We start from the raw sequence: 24,615 nt of genomic DNA, 5'->3' as shown, positions 1-24,615 counted from the left end.
TTGCTTAGAATTGGCCATTCTATACCATACTAAATGTTAACTTGAAGGTGAACCATCCCTTTAAAATGCATCATTCACCAAGGTTACCTGGTTTCGTAAATCAAGGTGCCTTAGGCACAAAGCTCTAAAATAGAAAGAATTGGAGCCATTCCACAGTGGCAGTTAATATTGTAGTGCCAAATACAGCTTTGTCTTAGCACCAAATAATGAATTCAGGAGCACTGTGCGACTCTATAGGCACGTGGGAAACAATAGTAATTAGTAAATAATGGGAAAGGTGGGCATGTAAGAGAATGCCCACGTCACTACCAGGGTAAACTTGTGCTGGCACGGATCAATTTCGCTCAAGAATAACAATTTTTGCAGCACTATTGATGCATTACACTGATATATATCAGTACATATATTTTATACTGTACAGAAATGCTGCATTGTGGGAAAATCCACATAACAAATATTATAAATGATTAATAAATTAGGTAAACTCTACATTAATAATATCCCTAGGGATAGAAGGTTAGTAGATAGGGGGCTCAGATCCTTACCTGAAATCTCCAGGAATACCAGCTCTCTGGGAAGCCATGGCACAGGCAGATAACAGGCCCGTTGCCCATCTCTACATAATGGAGCTTCACCCCAGGCTGAAATAAAGAAAAGAGGAGCATCACTTGGCACATTCATTGGTGGGGTCCTTCACAAGGGGGGGCAAATGCTAACGAAGCATTGCAGTTTTCTATTTAGGTATTCCCAATGGCACATACTACTAATACAGTATATTTTGAACAAAATTATTTTTTAGATGAAGCAGGGTTCTACATATGAGCTGTTTTATGCAATGTATATTTATAGAGATCTACATTGTTTGGGGGGAATAGTTTTCCTTTAAATTGTCAATGGATAGACAGCAACATTTTTTGTTTTCCATCATATACATATATATATATATATATATATATATATATATATATATATATATATATATATATGTATAGAAAGTGCAAGAGACAGACAAACATCAGAGGGGTAAAATAGTAATAGTAATATAGAGAATTCTGTACCCAATACTATAAATGATAAGGATATTAAAAGTCACTGAAGGGTTGTTCTGTGACCATATAAAGGCACAAGGCTGCAGGCTGAGTTATACAGGGAACTCTGAGTATCACTCATGTATTATAAGGGATAATGTACCCCCTACTGTAAATGATAAGGATATTAGAAGTCACTGAGGGGTTGTTCTGTGACCATATAAAGGCACAAGGCTGCAGGCTGAGTTATACAGGGAACTCTGAGTATCACTCATGTATTATAAGGGATAATGTGCCCCCTACTGTAAATGATAAGGATATTAGAAGTCACTGAGGGGTTGTTCTGTGACCATATAAAGGCACAAGGCTGCAGGCTGAGTTATACAGGGAATTTTGAGTATCACTCATGCATTATAAGGGGTAATGTACCCCCTACTGTAAATGATAAGGATATTAGAAGTCACTGAGGGGGTTGTTCTGTGACCATATAAAGGCACAAGGCTGCAGGCTTAGTTATAAAGGGAATTCTGAGTATCACTCATGAATTATAAGGGGTAATGTACCCCCTACTGTAAATGATAAGGATATTAGAAGTCACTGAGGGGTTGTTCTGTGACCATATAAAGGCACAAGGCTGCAGGCTGAGTTATACAGGGAACTCTGAGTATCACTCATGTATTGTAAGGGATAATGTACCCCCTACTGTAAATTATGGGGATATTTTATTTTCTGGTCATGTGACCCATCTAAGGCTAAACATTGCTTCTTTGCCATAACTTACAATTGTCCCACAGAAACAAATATGAATGCAATGAATATGTTGTTTGTGCAGACTCACTATGTTCTAAATAAAAAGAGATGTGTGACAGTGTATGAATACACAGTTTAGGAGAAACATTGAGATTCTTAGTGACCTCTCTGTAACTTTTCAGCAATAGCCACAATGACTACTCCCTGGGAGTCTTTTTTGTGAGTTGATGACCCTCAGGCAGCAGAAGGTTAAAGGAATCCATATTGTGCTTGACGTCACATCTAATACACAGCAGCCTTCCGTTGGCTTCTGGAAAGTAAGATGAATGGGAGCTCTAGGGCACGAGGTGATTTTATTACCCTATTCTTGTAACATTCATCAGTTTTTATTATACCTTTGACCTCACACTAAAGTATGACCCAGAGCTCTGAAAGTATTGAGATTTCTGATGAATTTGTGATCAATGTTCTGGCCGCTCAGTGGAACTAACGATCCCTGGATTTCTGGGCTTTTTCCTTTTTTTTCTTAATAAGTTGCTAAGCAGAGACTGTCGGAGAATCAGTCCGTTCAACAGGGTATTAATAATATAACGTAACCTCATACAGGGTATTAATAATTTAACGTAAACTCATACAGGGTATTAGGAATATAGTGTAACCTCATACAGGGTATTAAGAATATAATGTAACCTCATACAGGGTATTAGGAATATAGTGTAACCTCATACAGGGTATTAAGAATATAATGTAACCTCATACAGGGTATTAGGAATATAGTGTAACCTCATATAGGGTATAAAGAATTTAGTGTAACCTCATACAGGGTATGAAGAATATAGTGTAACCTCATACAGGGTATTAAGAATATAGTGTAACCTCATACAGGGTATTAGGAATATAGCGTAACCTCGAACTGGGTATTAGGAATATAGTGTAACCTCATACAGGGTATTAGGAATATAGTGTAACCTCATACAGGGTATTAGGAATATAGCGTAACCTCGAACTGGGTATTAGGAATATAGTGTAACCTCATACAGGGTATTAGGAATATAGTGTAACCTCATACAGGGTATTAAGAATATAGTGTAACCTCATACAGGGTATTAGGAATATAGCGTAACCCCGAACTGGGTATTAGGAATATAGTGTAACCTCATACAGGGTATTAGGAATATAGTGTAACCTCATACAGGGTATTAAGAATATAGTGTAACCTCATACAGGGTATTAGGAATATAGTGTAACCTCATCAAGGTCATTCTACTGAAAAAAAGCCAGGTTCTTACAAGGGTGGGATTCACATTTCAGCCTGGCTCTAAGGGCCTTATTTATAAAGTATCTGCACATTTCTCAGAAGCACTCAGCAGGGAATGGGAGCGCCATGGGCAATGTCTACCTTGAGCAGGACTTATGTAAAGAGCCTCATCTGCCCCTTGCTTGGAAGGACAATGAATTATAGGGGTCACTAAGGTTCTTATGATCTTTTTTGCTTCTTTCCCCCAAAGTCTAGGTTTTATAATTATAACTTTGTTTGAAAAACATTAAACATTTTGGTATTTGCAATACATTCAACCAGGGTCAGACTGGAGTGTGCAAGGCCCACCAGGGCTGCTACCCCAGGGGCCCCCATACCACACTAGGGCCCCAGCCAGCTCATCCACCGCCAGGCCCTCTCCAGTGCTTGTGCACCATCCTTATTACTTTTGACAAGATTGAGAGGGTGGGCAGCAGGGGTGGCCACAATCGAGTCTGGATCGAGGGACAGCAGCGGGGAGGCCATATTTGGTTTGCAGGGCCCACCGGGTTTTTTCCCTGGTGTCCCACTGTCCCAGTCCGTCCCTACATTCAGCATGCAAAAAACACTAAGGGGAAAGTTCGATCCTTTTATACTACAAAATTCAACTTTGATCGAACTGATCCAACTGACTGATCAAATCAACTGGATAAGTCAAACAATAAATAGAAATAAATATCAATCAAAATCAATCGTTATCACTGGATGAGCAGGATTTGTTATCTCAGACCAGCAAAAAGTGTACTGTTCTGGGGTGTGGAATCTCACAGAAAACTATTGGGAAAATTTTTTTAAGTTGATTTGACCAATCTCAACAGTCTATTATTATTAATTAGTCCACATCCTCTGTTACATGGCAGTACATAATATCATACCTTAACTGTTACAAATCCATGAGTAACTTTGTCAGGATTGGCAGGGATTGGTGCAACTTCTTCATTTTCAATCAACTAAAACAAGAAACATAAAACTGTAATGAGCATTGGATATTTACAGCCCATAAATTGGTGGGAGAACACATCAAGCTTGACATGCTAGCTAGCCAGTGAATAGGTCCCTCGTGATTGTGTATATGACAAATGGTATCAAACCTACAACAGAATTAACTGCCAATACCTATTTAGTGGACATAGCATTTCATTTAAGAGTTATTTGTTAGGTGGTGCCTCTCCAAGCTGCCACTGCTTAAAACAGCTGCTTGGGAAGGGTTAATGCCAATGACATGGCCCTCACTATAGATAATAGAACAGCATATAAGAGGATATTTGCCTGATTTAGACACCCAAGTTGATCAAAATGGACTGATCCAATCTTTTGGCTCCCTGGACAACAATCAGATCACAAAATGGAATTGTTGCAAGAAAAAAACACATCCCCAGGTCAAAGAGGTTCTCATCTGATGGGTTTTTACAAGCTTTGCAAGTGACATCTTACAAGCCTTGGCCATATATTACTCAGGGATGCTGTGTGTTTAGCCCTACAATATGCTGTTGACCTGCGTATAGCTGATTTCATTATTTAAGACTGCATTCTTTCATTATATACCTCGAGCGGTTGAAAGATGTTGATGCAGTTGCTGCAGTTTTCTGCAATATCAGGATCTTTCCTAGTTGCCCCTTTCAGAGGTTATTATGGACTGACAGAAATAAAGTCTGGAAAACTTGTTAGATAGAATTTATAGCGCTGATATAGTCAGGGACTTTAAACTGCTGCAAAGTGTTTGTTTTATTTAACAAAAACTATAAATAATAATACACTGTCTTGGTAACTCAATGATTCAGTTACAGTGTCTGAATAATAAATCATTATTTTGTTTTTATTGGGTTAAATATAATGGGCCTATGCTGCAGTAAAAAGACAAATAATATATAAAACAGAATAAGAAGAAAATAAGTGGCATTTATTGTGATTTATAAGCAAGATAATGTAGAACAAAGGCAGCAATGCAGAGGAATTATGGAATAATAGTAGAATGAAAGCTTGGTAAGAGCACTCAATGCCAGATAAGTGCTGTAAAGGCTACCATAATGTTAACATGCAGGAAAAGATATTTATTGAAAGGAAACCTGGCTTGAGCACAACTTGAGTATGAGGTAACATTTGGGTATAAAATAAGATACATAAAGGCACTGGAAGAGTTGTATAGAAGGCCTGTCAGATAGATAATGAAATCAGTGTTTTAGCCAACAAGCAAAGGCTTGATCACAGATGACTTATTGGGAATTTGATCAGCATGTACAAATACTGTATATGCAGTGTCAATTTATACTGTATATTTGCCTAATTCATTGGGACAGTAATGGTGACATGAGGACATCCTCTGAGACAACAGGAGAAAAAGATTTTGCTCTCGAATTATGGATTCTCCATTCTATAGAAATGATGATGAAAAATGGTCATATAATGATCAAAGGACATATTCAGCTGCTGATTTTGGAGAGATATTGGGGTATATTTATCAAAGAGTGGAGTCTGAGTTCACCGCAGTCCGCTAGAGTGAAATTCCACCTCCACTTCTACCCATTCATTTCTGTGGCATTTTTAAAGGCGGATTTATCAAAGGGTGAACTTTTACTTTCACCCACTAATTTATACTCATTTAAAAATCCCATAAAAATGAATAGAGTGGTGGAATTTCACTCTAGTGGACTTTGGCGATCTCAGACTTCACTCTTTGATAAATATAACCCCAATGTGTCTTTTGAACTTTACTCACTAGGTTACTTTGCAATTGTACTTGGGTTGCATTTCAAAAGTAAAATTTTAGTGGTGTAGTTGAAACCATTGTTTTTGGGCTGCAACTTCAGCCCAGTCAGATCCATTCCCTATTTTGAGAATATATATTTTTTCCACCAAACATGCAGCAAAGTAAAAATGGGCATAGATGTAACAACTACGATCATTGGTCACAGGAAAGAACGTTAGTTTTCAATACAGAAGTATTACAGCTGCATCGTCAGATATACAAGTAGAAACAATAGAACTCTACCTGTATCTGACGATTTAGCACTAACAATGGCTGATGTCCGGGTGCCTTCAAAGGTGCCTGAGCAAAATTTTACGGACAACCTGATCAACGAGCCGAACAATATCGGATATCGTTAGTCCTGGACCAAGTGGTCTTAGATGTTTTACATGGGAATGTTTCATTAATCACTTTAAAAATACCCATCCTTCTCTATTCTTCTTTCCTTCACCTAACCTGGTTTTGTTGTAACTGTTAAAGCATTAAATAAAACCTTTTAAAAAAAAATCCACCCTTTATAACACAATGTAAAAATGAGCCACCACCATCACAAACTGGCATTTCAAACAATGAGTGCATATAAAGCAGCTTGATTACCGGAACATTGGAGAGAGCTTGGAGCTCTTTCAGTGCTGTTTCTGTGTCCTTGACAAGTACCGTGGCTATTCCCATCTCGCGGGCAGGCTTCAGATTAGCACCAATGTCATCAAGGAAAATGGTCTGTAATTTACAGTGTTACCATATGTCAAGAATCATTAGAATTAGAATTATCAGGGTTATTAATGAAATGTAAGCACAATACAAAGCCAAAATGGTAATTAATCATCCGGTAATGCCCTACTTTCTGGCTATAAATAACATGAGATGAAGCTGGTATGCAGAATGGCATTTGCAGCTGAGGTCAGGTCTCTGTGAAATCAGAAAAAGCAAGTTTGGAGTCAGAGTGAATAGGGAATAAGAAACAATGGGAACATCAGTGGATCACTATAGACCTGGGAGGGATATGACAAAACAGCTAGGCCTTTTGTTCTGTTCTGCTAAGCTATAGGCTGGTGTAGAACTGTCAATGTATTCTTTAGGTTGAGCACATTAGGTTCTAATTCTCTAAAGGGCTAACGGTTGGTTTTAACAGGTTGTAATGTTAAATTAGCTATAGGTTTGCCCTAACACTGTGGGCTTTTTAATGCTTTCAGTGGCCACAGGTTGGTCTAATAACTCTTTGGACACTGAAAGGCTGTTATTGGCTATAGGTTGCTCTAACCCTGTGGGCTTTCTAAGGCTTTAATTGCCCATAGGTACCTGTTTGGTTGTATGAATGCACTGGCTGGTGTGAGGTAGGTTAGTTTTGTTTACTACATGTGTGGTTACAGACACACAGAACAAACATATACAGTAAATGATAATGGGGTTCAGACTAGAATGAGGTGGACATCATCTTATTTTTACCATATGTCTAATTTTGTTTAGGGTGTAATTTGCAAACTGTAAAGAAAGCCATGATCAAGGCTGATAGGATTAATAGGATTTTTAAACATTATGTTTATTCATTATGGGCGTGGTACATTGATAACATTACTGACTTCAATGCTGTACCAATTTCTTTATGATTCAGTGGCAATTTCTTTTGAAGAGTCAGTGTACTGTTGTTCTGTTGTTACTAATCAATTTGACACAGTAAACAAAGGAAACCACAAACATAAACTGATGCAGTAAGCGATTTAGGGCACTAGACAGGGATTATGGGATACGCGTGCTAAATAACCCACTGCTTTGTAGTTTAATGGGTGCCCGCTGATTGGTAAGTGCTTGAGTATTTTTCAGTTCTGGATGGATCGGGTAAAAACACATGTTGGCTTAATTTTGTAGAAGCACCAGAGGAAGCAAAGCATGGCTGGTACCTATATCCCATTACCTATGCACCTGACGCCAGACAGGCAACCAATGAATATCCAAAACAAGCTAAAACATAAAGTGAAAATAATGTGACAACAAACCTCTTTTGGTTTTGCATGTAGCAATTTCAGAGCATACTCGTATATTTGGGTTTCTGGTTTCCTCATTCCAATACGACACGACTCTACAACCAGGTCAAAATGGCGACTTAGTGAAGAGAGGACTTCAGCTGAAAGACTCCTTTGAGGGCTGTCATCTATCCAATTGTTTGTCAATACACAGGTCTTAAACCCTAGAGATACAAATATACAAGGAGAAAATATGTCACAATAATTTGGTATAGTCATCCATTTTGTGTGGACTATTAGTTTGGGTCCTTAAGTAGTCCTTTCAGTAGTCCTTTAGGAAGATCAATCTCTGGTGAAATCAGACTGGTGTTGACTGTCTAAAGGTGCAAAAAAGAAAAACATGCTTGAGAAAGGGGTCACGCCCCGAAACGTTGCATCCGCAATAAACGAGCAAGGTTAAACCTGCTAGTAAAGTTGTGCCGGTGTGTTCTAGACTGTCTAAAGGTGGCCATACACTGGCAGATAATGCTGCCGATATCGGCCATTTAGACCAATTTGACAGCTAATCTGCCCGTGTATGGAGGCTTCCGACGGGTCTTTCCGATAGATATCTGAATATGATATCTATCTGGGAAGGTTTCATTTTTCTCCCGACAGAGCCGTCGGAGCCCATTGCGCTCGTCATAATCCGATTCAGCCTACCCCCGATATAGCCCTGCCATTAGTGGCATTTCGGGGAAAAGATCCACTCGTTTGGCAATGTCCCCAAATGAGCGGATCTTATAATGTATGGCCACCTTTAAACCGAAAGTTCTCTTTGCAGGTAATTTCCATCTGCACACGAATGGCTCAACATCTAACAGCAACAGTATGGAATTACAGTTTTGTATAGTCATTTGACTGACTGCCCAAGGATCAATGTAATGTATGACCAAATCTAACAATATCTGGTAGATTAACACAAAGACATATTAAGGGGATATAGAAATAAGTAAGTTGGTCTGGCCACCAAGATAATCTTCTTCTTTAATTGTCTCTCTATTCTACCCAGTTAGTTGACCTTAAATTCCCGTTGCCCAAAAAAATTATTCAAAATCCTATTTTATCACATTAGTCAAGCAAAATGAACTTTAATTACACTATATAAATTATTTGAATCTTGTTTCCTTCAGTCTGGGAATTCATAATTATAGCAAGCAGGAAGGAGCCATTTTGTGGACACTGTTATTAAGGCAAGTCTTGTATCATCTCAGAATCTTGTTTGTGCACCAGAATGGGGGACCTGATGTCCATCCCCATGTCCTGGCTACACAATTAAATGGTAAAGAGAAAGGGGGAATGTGGGGAGAGCAGTGACATGTAGGAAGTGCTGAATGGAAAGTGAAAGTAATTGCCTAAGGGCATAGAGGAGGGGCAGACAATATTTGATTGACAGCTGAGATTTTTAAATGAGCTTACAACAGCTATGAATGCTTTAATAAAAAATAGAAATTGGATTTCAAGTTTAATTTGAAAAGAACTTTTATTATAGAGATTTTTGTGTCTGGGTGACAGGTCCACTTTAATTCCCTGCGAACACCACAGCTTTCCTGCCGTATCATTCTACTGCCCCTGCCATAGCAACACTATTAACACTAAATATTTAGTTTTAACACTAAATAGGTCAGTACAAATAAAACATAAGGGCCAACTGCATCTTAAGCCAACAATAATATCTACATTGTTTTTTTTTTAGATTGCAGAAATGAAGAATCTATTTGAATATGAATGAATTACTATTAAATGCTTTTAATTCCCTAATGGATGATTTGCTCCTCATGGACTAATACAGGTGGGAAGGGAAGAAGCAAAGGGAGAAAGGGAAGATAGAAGGAAAGAAAGTAAAAACAAACAGTTGAGGGGAATGAGCAAAGGTGTAAAGGGATTGAAAATGCATAAAGAGGTTGATAAATACTCTGACAAAAGAGGATACAGTTAAAAGAAACTCAGAATGAGAGACATGAAATAAAGACAAGGGGCCTGTCTGTAGAGTTTTCTGGTGGGCCCCAAACTCTCTATCTAACAGTGGCCTCTGCTTGACCATTGAAATTGCATTATGAATTAAGACTACAGTATACCTTAGCTTTAGAAAAATAAAGCAATCGTTTTAGTGTTTGAAAGAGGAATGAGCAAATGGCAGAACTCAGTAATGTATTTAGAGTGGAAAGACATAAGTTAGACTGTCAGAAACACTTCTCTGGATCCAGAATGAAACTGGCATTCTGCTTTTAGTAATGTGCCTTGTGGCCAAACACTTACTTTATCCAGAGATAAGGAGGCCGGCGTCAGCTCTAGTCTTCAGCTTTATGACTAGACTTAACAAGCTGCATGTAGGTTTATATTAGTTTATTTATGTAGTGCCCGAGGGAAAGGAGCAATTTGCAGAGCTTATGAGAACACAGAGTAAGGCATAAGTAATGGCAATACATGAAGAATAAAGTTAGGAAAACAGTAATGAGGAAGGATGGGAGATCTTTGCCATGTCAAGACGGGAGGTACAGGACACAGTTGTATATCTGCCACAAGCTTTAAGTCTTGCAGGTATCTGGGAACAAACAACAGTGATGCCTGGGCTGGGGTTTTTAAGTTATATAATGTTTATAATGCACCTATTTGTACATATGATAAGTACATGTTTCTTACCATGATGTCTAAGTTTGACAGCGGCTTTTAGCATCGGCTTATTGATCCCACCGTTTTCAAACATGCCATGAAATGCTTGTTCCAGGGAGAAGGATTCAGGAAGAGAAACGCCAGATTCTTCAGCAAAGGCCCTGCATTCCTTATTCATTTCTGCAACAAACTGAACATTTCCACAGGAAAATCTATGAACAACTGACTGCACGTGGCCAAGTTTTATTTCGAAGTCATTACACTGACACTTTCTATATTCACTCGCCTGCCGAGAGCAATTTATTCCTCAGGAAGGTAACAAATAAAAATAACTTCGCTCATGGGAATGGAAAACCCAAGAAACAGGTTATATTCGAAGAATGTTAATCTTATAGCATACCAGCTGCAGCTGCTTGGACTTGAACAAGAACAGTAGGGTAAATGGTTTATCTGTCTTGACCTATTTTAAGTGATTTTGGTGAGGCGGGGGAACATTTGTCTGAAAACACCTGTGGGTCAGAGCTATAATTAACCCACCAATTCACCAGTGCAGTTACCCTAGGTCGGCTAATTGGATGCAACTGGATCCCAACACCACAGTATTTATAAGTATATATGACTATAGAGTATGAGTATATACAGTATGACTGTAGAAATAACCTACATGTATTAGATACATTCAGGGAAGTGCTCTCCCAATGCCCTAGGAGTATTTCATGACATCTGGCAAAAATGAGAAAAAAAAAAAGCCCTAAAAGGGTACGGCCTGATCTTGAGAAAATGAGATGGGTAGGTGAGTGGGTCAACTGTCAAAAGGTACCGATAACAAAAAGAGGAGTCGATGGCGGAGCTCTCCTCACTCCTTCCTCTCTCCCACGTCCTTCGCAGCTATCGCGGGATCCCGGCAACACTCAACCGAGCACTCCTATACATCCAAACAAATATCCGCTAGCAGCGCAGGGAGACGTATCCACGGGAGACGGTAGGAATAATATCAATATCTGGCTTTATTTAAACATACATAGTGGTATAATAGTAGTGGGAGTGCCAAAAACTAACGCGTTTCGTGCCCCACACACTGGGCACTTCTTCAGTGCTCTGAAGAAGTTCCCACTGTGTGGGGCACGAAACGCGTTAGTTTTTGGCACTCCCACTACTATTATACCACTATGTATGTTTAAATAAAGCCAGATATTGATATTATTCCTACCGTCTCCCGTGGATACGTCTCCCTGCGCTGCTAGCGGATATTTGTTTGGATGTACAACTGTCAAAAGGTCTATACATTCTATCAAGCAATTTACTAACATGGCAGTATAAATGAAAACAATGGATCAATTGTCTCAAAAGAAAGAAAAGCCATTAAGTAGGTACACCCGTACCCACCTATCAGCTTCTAATTATATAATAAAATGTTGAGAAATAAACTTTAATCAAATTCATTATGATTAAAAACAAAATAATCATATTTTGAAAACATCTACACTTGTCTTTCGCAAATACACAATTAGGAGTGCATGGTTTCATAAGCTCAATGAAGGGCAAGATAGGTTTCTTTTTCAGTTGTCCTAATCAGCACCTCCTGAAGGCAATAGCCAAGTTCAGGAGGTTCTTGAGCTCACTTCCATACATGCTATTAAGATATGCTCATCATTTAGCACGTAATTTGTGATCTTGACCAAACATTTAGCAAAATGAGCATTGACCTGACTTCGAGTATGGGGTGGTGGCAGTTCACAATTAATTTAACTAAATGATGAGAAGATCCAAATAGTGTATATGGCAGTGAGTGTAAGAACCTCCTGAACTTGTCTATTGTCCCCAGGGCAGGTAGATTGCAGGTTCTTGAAGGGACGATGGATAGAAATCCCTGTTTGTTAGTGTATTGCTTAAATAACTGTTGAACTCCCATTCTCAGCCTCAAAACTATAGGCCTGTTAGTCTGACGTCAGTGGTAGGAAAGCTTTTTAAAGGAATATTCAATTAGAAAACTGGGCAGTAAACTGTAAAATGAGGTTCAATGTTGATAAATATCTAGTATAGGTAAATCTAAAAACAACTGGACTTGCTGAGAAGAAATTCACAGGAGTTGCATGACACATTGGATAATCCTATCACAGTAACTACTCAGAATATACACCTCTGTGAATTTCTTCAGATGTCACCTCTTTGAAGAGTTACAACATGCCATTGTGATTGGATTAGTGGAAGAGTTTATATGCCGAGAATTTCCCACACCAGTCAGTTGTACTGAAGAAGCTGCTCGGATGAGTAGTGAAACGTCTTCATTGATTACTCAGCAAGTCCAGTTGTTTTTAGATTTACCTATACTAGATATACCATGCCTTGGATGAATGAAAATCTTCATAGTTAATGTTGATAAATGAAAGGTTATGCACTAGAAATAATATAAATGCAACTTATGAACTAAATGGAGTTTGTTGGGGGTTTTCCTTAATTGAGGCAGTGTCATTATGTGGCCACTAAAACAAATAAAGTAGTCTCGCACAGGTCCGGACTGAGATTTAAAATAGGCCCTGGCATTTTTAGGTATACAGAGGCCCAATCAGCCCACATAGAGGCCCAAACAGCCCCCACCAGCCCACTAAATACTGACTTTCTATGGGACCTTATAGCAGCCCCTCTGGCATTTGCCAGAACCCACAGATTGCCAGTCCGGGCCTGGTCTCGCATAAAAAATAGTATTAATTCAAGGGATGAAAACATAATATTGCCACTTTATAGGTCCCTGAAGTATGCAGTACAGTTTTGGCCTTTGGCCCTGAGAAATGATATAAATGAGCTGGAGAGAGTGCAGAGAAGTGCACCTAAACTGGTTAAGGGGATGGAAGATTTAAGGTTGGGGTTGTTTTCTCTGGAGAAAAGATGCTTACGAGGGGAAATGATTTCTAATTACTAATTAAGTACATAAGAGGGCAATATAGACCACTAGCGGGAGATCTATTTTTCCATAAAATGGATCATTGGACCAAAGGCCATCGCTTTAGACTAGAGAAAAAGAACTTTCATTTGAGTAGGAGGTTCTTCACAGTGAGGACAGTGAGGTTGTGGAATGCACTGCCGGGTGATGTTGTGATGCTGATTCTGTTAATGCCTTTAAGAGGGGCTTGGATGATTTCTTGGACAAGCAGAATATCCAAGGCAATACTAAAATCTACAATTACTATAGATATTGGTATATATAGTTTAAGTGGGTGTGTGTAAATATGTGCGTGGGGTTCCATTTGGAGGTGTAGACCTTGATTGACTTTTTTTAAACCAACTTAACTATGTACCGGTATATAACTAATTTTGCCTGAATGGAAATCATCCTGCCCTACAATGAGTTTATGGATCCCTACTTTTTTGTGAAATATAAGTTTTAATAAGACCTGTAAATGTTTTTAACATAAAATTTTTAATATCTGTATTGGCATCAAGCATTTTTGAGGAATATATTCAATAGCTGTTATTTCTGCTTTTTGGCCTACAATACTTCCCTTTACAGATTATCTTGTGGCAGTCAAATTTATATGAATGCCGTGAGAAAATGATCTTTCTTCTTTCACTTCATCAAATTACTGTAGTTTAGTTGGAAGACTTGTGGCACAACAAAATGGAAATGATTCATGTGATTTGACATTCATCTCCATAATCTACACGTAAAAATGTTCCATATACACTATGTAAACATTTTTCTGGTAAGCAGAATTTCTTTTCTTTATTGTAATGTCTTTGCTACAAGCTCTGGCTTCAGTTCAGTTTAGTACGGTAGTTATCTTTTAAATATAGAAAATAGTTATTTGATTTGTCATACCAGTTAATTCTATCCTGTAACAAAACATTCATAGTTAAATTGTTTTCTTATAAGCTGAACTACTGGTTTTTATTGTAGTATCTTTTCTATACGTTAAATAAACATGTTTTCTTTAAAGCATAATTTCTCCTTTTATTGAAGTAATTGTGCTATGAGCTGTGGTGTCAGAAGACATCTTTATAATTTGGTTTTATACAAGTTATTTCATTCCCATACTTGTAAGAAACGGAATACAATGAGATTTTTTAAGGCAGAATTTCATTTTTGGTTGTAGTGTTTTTGCTAATAAGCGTTAGTGATATCTTTAAAAATAGAATTTTTTAAAAAACAACTTATTATAAAAACCTCAAACTATAAAATAGTCTAAATGTTGATATACACCTCCCATTGAGGTGTTGATTTTTTTTAAATTATAATATTTGAGATTTAAAAAAAAAAATAAACTAATAAATGAAAAAATTGGGTTCTAAAAACCGTATGTGAAAATATTCAAATTTGTAATTTTGTTTGGAATGTGGTCCCTGCCCTTAAAGGGATACTGTCATGGGAAAAAAAATTTTTTTCAAAACGCATCAGTTAATTTTTAAGTCAGATTTTTTATATTCAATTTTGAAATCTGACATGGGGCTAGACATTTTGTCAATTTCCCAGCTGCCCCTGGTCATGTGACTTGTGCTTACACTTTAGGAGAGAAATGCTTTCTGGCAGGCTGTTGTTTTTCCTTCTCAATGTAACTGAATGTGTCTCAGTGGGACATGGGATTTTACTATTAAGTGCTGTTCTTAGATCTACCAGGCAGCTGTTATCTTGTGTTAGGGGGCTGTTATCTGGTTACCTTCCCATTGTTCTTTTGTTTGGCTGCTGGGGGGAAAAAGGGAGGGGTGATATCACTCCAACTTGCAGTACAGCAGTAAAGAGTGATTGAAGTTTATCAGAGCACAAGTCACATGACTTGGAGTAGCTGGGAAATTGATAATATGTCTAGCCCCATGTTAAATTTCAAAATTGAATAAAAAAAAATCTGTTTGCTCTTTTGAGAAATGGATTTCATTTAGAATTTTTTTTTTTTCCCCATGACAGTATCCCTTTAAGGGCAGGGGAATTCTGCTGGAGCAGCCCTATTAACGGATTCATTTTGAAAAAAATATTTTTCCCATGACAGTATCCCTTTAAGAACTTACAATACCACTAATAAGGGTGACTTGAAAGTCACAAGTACTTTTGGATGCTGAATCCTTAATGTTTAGCTGATCCAAATCAAAACTCTTCAAATCATGTGACAAGGGACAAATGAAGACATGATTGTATGATTCCAATTATGGATTTTGTGCACCTCTAGGTGTAGACAATGATCTCATAGTTGGCAAAGTTGGATTATATTTATTCCAAATAAAAGAACCGGGATTTGAAATCTTCAGATACATTTAATAAAATCAATCCAAATGCAGCAATGCAGTTATAGTATCTTAAACAATAATAGATTAAATGATTTTCAAATAAAGTAAGGCTGAAACTGCAATAACAACCCTTTGTTCATAAATTGGCTGACAACTAGATGTTGATTTAGCTTCAAGTCCTATCTTTGCGCAATTCAGAATTTTCAAGATCTGTATGATGATCTATTCACAGCAAATAACATATCAAATATGACACATTGTTTTTACCTTGGAGAAAGGTATTTTCCCCCTCTCAGCCATAGCAAATGGACCTTCTGAGCCACTCCTAGTGAAGACATTCTGCAGAAATCCACTGTAAAAAGAACAAAGGGAGATTGCTGGTATGAGGCTTTATTATCATAACTATTCAGTTGCAATGAATCGTATGATTCAGAGAAACATGACATAAACCATACTGGGCACATATATAGGTACAAAGATGGCACACAAAATTAACTCCATCCAACTATCGAATAAATAATCTTCCAGTCATACAAAGTGAGTACAAATATGGATCTATTTGGTGTAGAACGGGGGTTATATTCTGGTATCAACTGCAATTGTATTGCTGTGTAACCTTTGACAAGCAATTGGATCCTTGTATTGTGATAAACAATATCTAAATCTTCAAACCAGGCTTTTGGTATTTTTCAGTTCAAGGCTCTTTCTGCGACCAAACATTTGGTTAGGGATGCCTTAGCTCATAGCCAAAGTTACAGGTATTTAAAAAGTTTGCTGTCAGTTATTCAATCCAAGTTTGAAGATATTCAAGACATCACATAAATGTTGACTCCAAATAAAAAACATTCAAGGTGTACAAGGACCATCTAGAGGTCCAAACTGGCATTGCTTCTCACCCTAACTGGCCTACAGATTGGGCTCAGACAACAACGTCTCTGGGACCAGTACTTCCACAACACTGTTAGTTAACTTTCAGATTTGTGAGGCTACAATATGGATGTTGGCTACAATAGTCATGTGAGGCCTTACTAGAAAAAGAGTTGTGGACTATTACTGTACACTGGCGAGACCAAGGTACGTGGCAAGGACAGTTATAACAGCCATTTTCATGTCTAAATGTATGCCAATAAAGAAAAGCATGAGCAATATTTGGGTGAGATGAGAAAAACATTACACAATGGAAGTTCTTAGGGAACAAGGAATATGGAAAACATGCTCAGCAATTAATGAAGGAAAATTCTTATTTGCAGAGGGGGTAATGTGAAAAAAAAGTCAAGACAACATATTAAGATTTTTTTTATGAGCGAAAAGGGACCATGGGTTGAACTATATCATCACAAGGGAGAATCTAAATGGAACCCACATGTATAAAACCCATATGAAGAGGGTGGGAAAGGAAGTATTATAAACATTACCAGCAGATTTTTCCCCCAATAAACATGACATTTTTCCATCTCCCCCATGCCTTTACTCCTGAGGGTGTCTAAGTTATTCAGTCTACTGGCTGTGTTACATGATCTCCCCTTCTCTTAAATGAAATCCACATGAATACGAAGCTATATCTGCACACCAATGTTTCTGACATACATTTACACAAATCTCAATGCCTCTCCGTGCTGCATGCGGTTATTCCTGGGCCTTGTGAGTCAAGCAGTAGAATTACGATCTGTCACACTGGAACGGGCTATTGATGACATTTACAGTGGCAGCCTGCCAAATAGTGAGCTGGAGATGTGACTGATTAAACATGTTTGCCCCTTTGTATGGAACAGATAACAAACACTGAGGTTTCTGTTAAACTGAATAACTTCAAGGAGCCTATTTATCAATACTTCTCAGGTAATTCATTTGTGCAGACTTTAGAGAATTATATGGAGAATAAGCCCTACAATGAAATACAAGATATCTGCTGTTGAAGTTCAGCCCAGGCTGTAAAATGATAACAGAACGATGTGCAATCACATTCCATGCTATAGCCATTAGCAGGTCAGTCACCCTCATCCCACGGGCAACCTTTCAACCTTCCGTCGGATTATTTTTTGCCCTTTCCACCTACTCTACAACTGTCAATGCCATTTCACTCATTGCTCTTGACAGTTGCTTAATTTTCCCCTTCTTACTAAAAACTGGGGTCTGCCTGGGTGCCCCTGAGGTTTCCCATTTCAATCTCTAAACAATGATCTTTTATATGTACTTATATATGTACTTATTACCACTGAGATTTTCTCTTACAATGTCAAAAAGAGAATACTACTACATAGCTACATCAAATGTATATAAGAGAATGTGTGCCAAATTTAACACATCGGGGCCCATTTACTTAGTTCAAGTGAAGGAAAAGAGGAAAATTAGTTTGAATTTTGAATGTTTTTTTTGGCTACTTCGACCATCAAATGGGCTACTTCGACCTTCAACTTCAAATCGAACGATTCGACCATTCAATAGTCGAAGTACTGTCTCTTTAAAAAATACTTCGACCCCCTAGTTCGCCACCTAAAACCTACCGAGGCCAATGTTAGCCTATGGGGAAGGTCCCCGATAGGCTTCCTAACAATTTTCTGATCGAAGGATAATCCTTCGATCGATGGATTAAAATCCTTCGAATCGTTTGATTCGATTATTCCTTCGATCGTTCGATAGAACAAATTGCGCTAAATCCTTTTCAATTCGGCAGTCGAATATCGAGGGTTAATTAACCCTCGATATTCGACCCTAGGTAAATTTGCCCCATCATGTTTTGCATGAATGATAATAACATAAAACACATTTGCAGCTTTGGTAAATTATATATGTAATGAAAATAAAAATGATTATACAGTGAAACTACACGCCTCAATGCTAAGTTTACCCACATTTTACACCATTTTTTTCTCTGAAATATGTAAAAAGGGGGTTTTACTGCACTTTAAGGGAGTTATTTACTAAACTCAAATTTATTTGGTCAGGCTTTTTGGGGCAAAGCTCAAATTTTTGTGGAAAAAAACCCTCAAATTATTCGAGATTTATTATACCCTGATGCTGCAAAAAGCCTGAATCCTAAAAATCCGCCATATCAGACCTGTCAGGGTCATGTATAAATCAATGGGAGATGTCCTATCCAATTTGAGGATATCATGGTTTCATCTGGGTTTAGCCCGATAATCCAATAAATTCGGGGTTTTTCAGGCAAAAAACAAAAAGGGAAAAAAATCAAGGGAAAAAAAGTGTACGATTCTGGTTTTCACTCAATTTTATTGTGTTTTTCCTAATAAAATTTATTCTAGTTATTTTTGTAATAAATAAGGCAAAATCAGGCATGGGAGTTTGGTGAAGCTTTTTTAATTAATAATGAGATATATTTGGATTTAGTAAATAACCCCCTAAAAGTTGAAAGCATTCCAATTTATCAATGACTATCTCCATGGAATAATTTAGCCTTACATCATGTGCTTATCCAAAACAGAAATAAAGGAAGTGAATGTATATGTACTATAGGTCTTAAATATGTTTCTGCCAGTCTGGAGGAAGAGAAACCCTATGACAAAAATGGACTCAGACCCATATGACACAGTTTGGTTACATCAAACGTCTATTAATGCTGAACATGTCATAATGTAATAATCTGGCATGATATACTAGATGCATTCATACGTAACAGAGATGTTACAATCAATTACAATAATTTGTATTTTATATCACTACAAGAATGATCGCATTTAATTAGAAACGTTTAATTGGTTCCTAGATACGACCCAACATGATTTAGGGTCAAGTACACAAGCATTTTACACAGTCAGCTTCTAAAAGTGGAACAAACACTTGTAGAAAATGACTGGGTGAAACGTTGCTAACTAAATACTAAATAATGTAGTTGCCATATCTTAACAGTAGATAACATGTATACACTAATGTGAGGTTAAGTTTACATTTACTCTATAGCATGTTCCCCCCCTCTGTAAGCAATATGTATCCCCTATTGCCTTTGTAGGCAAAAAATCTACAAAAAAACCCCACCACATTGAAGGGGATTATTTACTAAAACTGGACTTTTTCTCAATCTAATAAAAAAAAATTTGACCAAACTCCCAAATACAAATCCCTTTCATTTACCAACAATTCTTCTCAAAAAAGTGTGAGCGAAAAAACGTGGCAACAAAAACGTTCGTCAATTCGAATCAACTTCATCGAATTGTCACTGCAAGAACTCGAATTTATCGGATTATCGAACGAAAACCGGCACGAATCACAATGTCAAGCAACATTTTCAGGGACATCTGCCATTGACTTCTACATGACCTTGACAGGTTTTAACTGGAGTATTTTCAGATTCAGATTTTTAGCAGCTTTGGGGTATAATAAATCTCTAAAAATTCTAATTCCCCCCCCCTAAAGATTAGCATATTCCCTTTAAAAACTCGACCAGAAAATATTGAGGTTTAATAAATAGCTATTTTGGTTTTCTAGGATTGGTACATTGGTTTACACTCTTACTGGGTACATTTTTTTTAATTATAGTTATTTAACCAACCTATAAGTAAGTCATGTTTATATATATATACACAGCTATACAATTAGAATCATGTATGGATATGTGCAAAAAAGTTTCATTGTATTCACATTCACATGATCCCACATTTCAATTTGATTCTGTTTCTTCTTGACAGTTAGCCATGATGTTTCAAGGGACAGAACTGAAACTTGATGATGTGTGGGGCCATTTGAATACAATAAAACATTGAATTCAAATGAGCTGGTTGAATTGTTGGGGAAGCACATGGGAGTTGATTGGAGAGAGGCTGGAGATTGGAGAGAGAGGCTGTACCTGTTTTTGTTGCTACTACTGATCTATCATCTATCTATCTATCTATCTATCTATCTATCTATCTATCTATCTATAGCTCATCTATCTATCATCTATCTATCTATCTATCTATCTATCTATCTATCTATCTATCTATTGCAAAGTGGGTAGAAGTTTAAACAAAGCAATTTATTGTAAATTAAAGGGCAATATCTGAACAAGGTCTCACATATATTTACACTTCGGTGGATATGTCTATATTTATGACTTTAGGGTATGTAAACCTTTACTGCCGAAAAGGCTTAAGCTGATTTACCTGAGATGTAGAAGGAAACCAAAAATCTATCAGTTATTATAAAGTAGACACAAATTAAAATAAATCTAGATTTTTTTAAAAGCATAAAATTCCCAGGCCAGGATAAAAATTAAATAAAGCTGTGTTCTTGTGTCCCTCACCCTGTTTTGTCACACCACTGTCACTTTCTTCAAGATGTCGATTATTAAGGATCCCCGTAGGCTGATTATCTACACATTTCACACATATGCACTTTTTCAAGAAACATATTTTAACCCGTTTATAGCAATTCGATAATTTTTCCTATAAGCAACTTGATTGAAAAATATTTCAACAGGTAAAGGGGATAAAAATACAATGTAAATTAAGTATGGCCTATTTTGACTGACCGACCATGCCCTAGTGATGTCAAGCCAAGCCTCTGTTAGGCCATGTCTGTGTTGGCTACAACATTACAATATGGCAAAGGGAATGATTACAAAAATGACGGTATTATAAGCCTGTAAAAATCATATTATATTAAAAAAAAAAACGAAGCGGGAGAATTTGGGTTTGCCAAGAACATCATGTAATCATGCGAATAATCCACTTTTGTTTTCTTTATAATTCTTTATTGTGCTATCTAAATCCATTCTGTTAAATAATTACTTACAGGTTACCAGATTGTACTCGTTTCTCACTGTCTTGCTTCAGTTCAATAGCATTTCATTACAATAGAAATTGTTCTCTATCCTTGAGAAATGTCATTTTCTGCACTCTTGTTAGTCCTTCAGTGAGTACCGTGGACAAAGCCCACTTGTACAGTTTATATTATGCTTTACACTGCAGAAATCCACTATGAAATGATAAAGGGCAGGAGGAATGAAGACAATAGCCTGAATGCAGCTAGTTAACAAACTGGCATAACAAGTATTTCATATAATCTGAGAACTCAAACAAATAGTGTGAGTTCATGACAACATTTTATCTGCAAACATTACAAAACACTGCTTTAGAGAGGAGTCTATAATTCAGATACAGGGTTTTTTAAAATGAAAAGATTAAGCTGGAAATTACAGGATTTACAAAGTACTTTTAGGTAGAAGGGTCTAAGAATAAACATGATGGAGGACAAATAAAGACACTGCAAATGCCTAATATTCTACAGCAATATTGATTAAAAAACTTTACTGGTAATTCCAAGGCATTACACTTCCTTTGCAGCATGACAATTCCTTATATAGGTATGGAATCTGTTCTCTGGAAACCCATTATCCAGAAAGCGCCACAATACGGGAAGGCCATATCCCATACAGTCTGCTTTAATTATATAGTGTAATTCAGATTACACTAAAACTGATTTCCCTTTTCTCTGTAATAATAAAACAGTTGCTTGTACTTGATCCCACCTAAGATATAAATAATTCTTATTGGAACAAAACCAGCCTCTTTGGTGTATTTAATGGTTACATGATTTTTATGAAGATCCTAATTAAGGAAAGATAACTTATCTAGAAAACCCTAGGCATTCTGGATAACAGGTCCCATACCTGTACTCCTGACAGGAGGTACCATTTTTCAAATGAACCATGTCTCACATTTTACAATTCAAAAAGTAATTTTATAATGAAAAAGGTGATACTGCCCCTATAACTCCCTTAGGGGACTAGAGGAGTCATTAAACCCTCAGGTGCCTATTTGGAATTTTAAATATGAAAAAGATATCTGTTATTACTTTATAGGCAGCCATATCTCTGAGCTGTAAATGAGGTCACAACAAATTGCAGAACCCCCTTAAAAATATGCATCCAATTTTGTTAGTATGTTTATTTTTGTTTCCAAGGCAAGTTTCAGAGCTGTGTGGGGTGCCTTAAATTGCTTGTTACTGTAGCAATAACACAATGACCTATAGCCCCGTGTAGTGAAGGGCTTCAGAAAATGTCAAAGAAACAAAACTGATATGGATCAACTGTCAAAAAGAAATCTTAATTAGGTCACTTTGAAGAGAATTTGCCCCCATGCTGGAGAAAAAGAAATTCCCGGAGACTCTGCATAAGATTGTCCTAACACTGCTAATTAATCCCAGAATGTGAGGAATATTTTGCTGTTATTTACGGCTAAATGAACTGGACTGAGTTCAAGAGAAATATTGATGACAAGAAGTGTCAAGGAAAAGTCTGTGGCAGTAATGAAAGAACTAACAACTCGTCTATGTTTTATCAGCTGCTCAAGAGGGGAGCACTGAGTCAAAAGTGCTAAAATAATAAAGGACAAATTACAATAAAAAATGAAATGACCAAATAGAACATGAAGGAAAAATGCAAACTGAAATATAAATTCAGAAATGCCAATGTTCCCGATACCTGGGCCTACCAGTGTCTACAGGAATGACTTGGTGAAAGCGCAGAACGAAGGGTTATAATGAAGGGAAAGGGGCAAAGAATGGAAAGGAAGAACAGAGCATATGGGTATGTATGAAGAAAATGGAGTGAGGAATATGAGGTTGGGGAATTGGAGATCCTAAAGGTGGCCAAAGACTTGACAATTACGATATTCCATGGAAAAGAGGTTTCCAGGAAAGATTGTTCGTTTCAATACACAATTGTAGAGCTGAATTGTCAGATATACATATAGAAACAATAGAATTCTACCATTATCTGATGATTCAGTACTGATGTTCACAATTTTCCACCCGGGCAGAATGATGAGCCGACTGATATCTAAGTCTTCCGACTGATATCGGCTCGTCTCCCACCACATATGGACCGGAGATCTTTTTTTGTATGTTAATTTTGGTGTGTCTACGGCCACCTTAAATTTTCAATAAAATAAAATATTTTCAATAAAATAACCAGAAACACAACTTTGTAAAGCACATTCCTTCTATATCTAAAAGTGTTTAATACACTGGCACATTCTTATTTTTTTTTTTTACCATTTACTATTGTGTAAACAATTCTCCTATAGAATAAAGCAAATTACATAGAATATTTTCACAAGTCTTTATGCATTAATTCTGTTTTAGTAAAACAGATTTTGCTAATTCTACTACTGCACCACCCCCTTTCCCCAAAATGGTCGCACCCTAATTAAGGGTCTCACATTCAGGGCCACTGGCAATATAGGTGTGCTGGGGGGGGGGGTTATGTAAATCACTGGGATGTGCAAGTTGCAGCAAAAACTGCAGGAACTGTCTCACAACATGTTATGTTAATTTATTTGGGATGGGGGTCAACACAGGAGTTGATTATTTTGTGTATAAACGTTTTACAGGCAGAGAATGAGCTCCCTCACAGACGATTCAAATGCGTAGTGACGCTAAGTAGCTCGCGGCGCGTCCCCCCGTGACGTCATTGATCCGAAGGTTGATAAGAGGCGGGCAGTGGCGGGAAAAGCAGTAGTTGCTTGGTAACTTACCTGGGGAGATGTAGGCTAGTTTCTAGCCGTTGAAAGGCCGATTGCGGCCCAGGGGTGAGCAGGACCCCTCCTAGGTCAAACAATACGAAGCGCTTCCCAGCCATGGGCACAGTGTGTGTGGGAGATATCTCTCTCAGCGCCTTATACAGCCTGAGCCACTCCTTTAGTCTGAGCCGCTGGGAGGGGAGGCGCGGGCACCGCACTGGGTTAAAGGGGAAGTGCTGGGACTTGGGAGGCGTTCTGTGTGGAGCAACGGGCGATATGAGCTGATAACTGGGCACACGAACTGGAGAACTGGGAATGGGCTGGGGGAGGGGTGGAATTGTTTAGAAGGAAGAAACCATTGACACTGTGCCATGGGGGTATGGGAAGTAAAGGAGAACCCCCTGAGCTGATGGTGAGAATACAGGAGGAGATGTCACACTGTCAGGGGGGACCTGTTTGTTGGGGGAAGTTTAATGGCGAAAATGTGGTTGGGACCTGCCAGAAGGGGGAG

The 24,615-nt window shown here is 37.7% G+C and overlaps 1 protein-coding gene across 1 annotated transcript in view; it reads right to left on the bottom strand.

Moving 5' to 3' along the window:
• Window positions 1-24,258, bottom strand: part of ephx2.L (epoxide hydrolase 2, cytoplasmic L homeolog) — a 48,857-nt gene extending 24,599 nt beyond the window's left edge. Inside the window, 7 exon segments of the mRNA NM_001093674.1 lie at window positions 546-641; window positions 3,951-4,025; window positions 6,419-6,541; window positions 7,816-8,006; window positions 10,465-10,624; window positions 15,916-16,000; window positions 24,120-24,258. Of these exon segments, the coding sequence (NP_001087143.1) occupies window positions 546-641; window positions 3,951-4,025; window positions 6,419-6,541; window positions 7,816-8,006; window positions 10,465-10,624; window positions 15,916-16,000; window positions 24,120-24,223 (834 nt within the window). The 5' untranslated portion in view covers window positions 24,224-24,258.
• Window positions 24,259-24,615: the final 357 nt, after the last annotated feature.

The sequence above is a fragment of the Xenopus laevis genome, chromosome 5L, assembly GCF_017654675.1.
Source record: "Xenopus laevis strain J_2021 chromosome 5L, Xenopus_laevis_v10.1, whole genome shotgun sequence".
In the NCBI taxonomy this organism is placed as follows: domain Eukaryota; kingdom Metazoa; phylum Chordata; class Amphibia; order Anura; family Pipidae; genus Xenopus; species Xenopus laevis.
The sequence above is the reverse complement of the archived record's forward strand: the minus strand, read 5'-3'. Positions and strand labels throughout refer to the sequence as shown.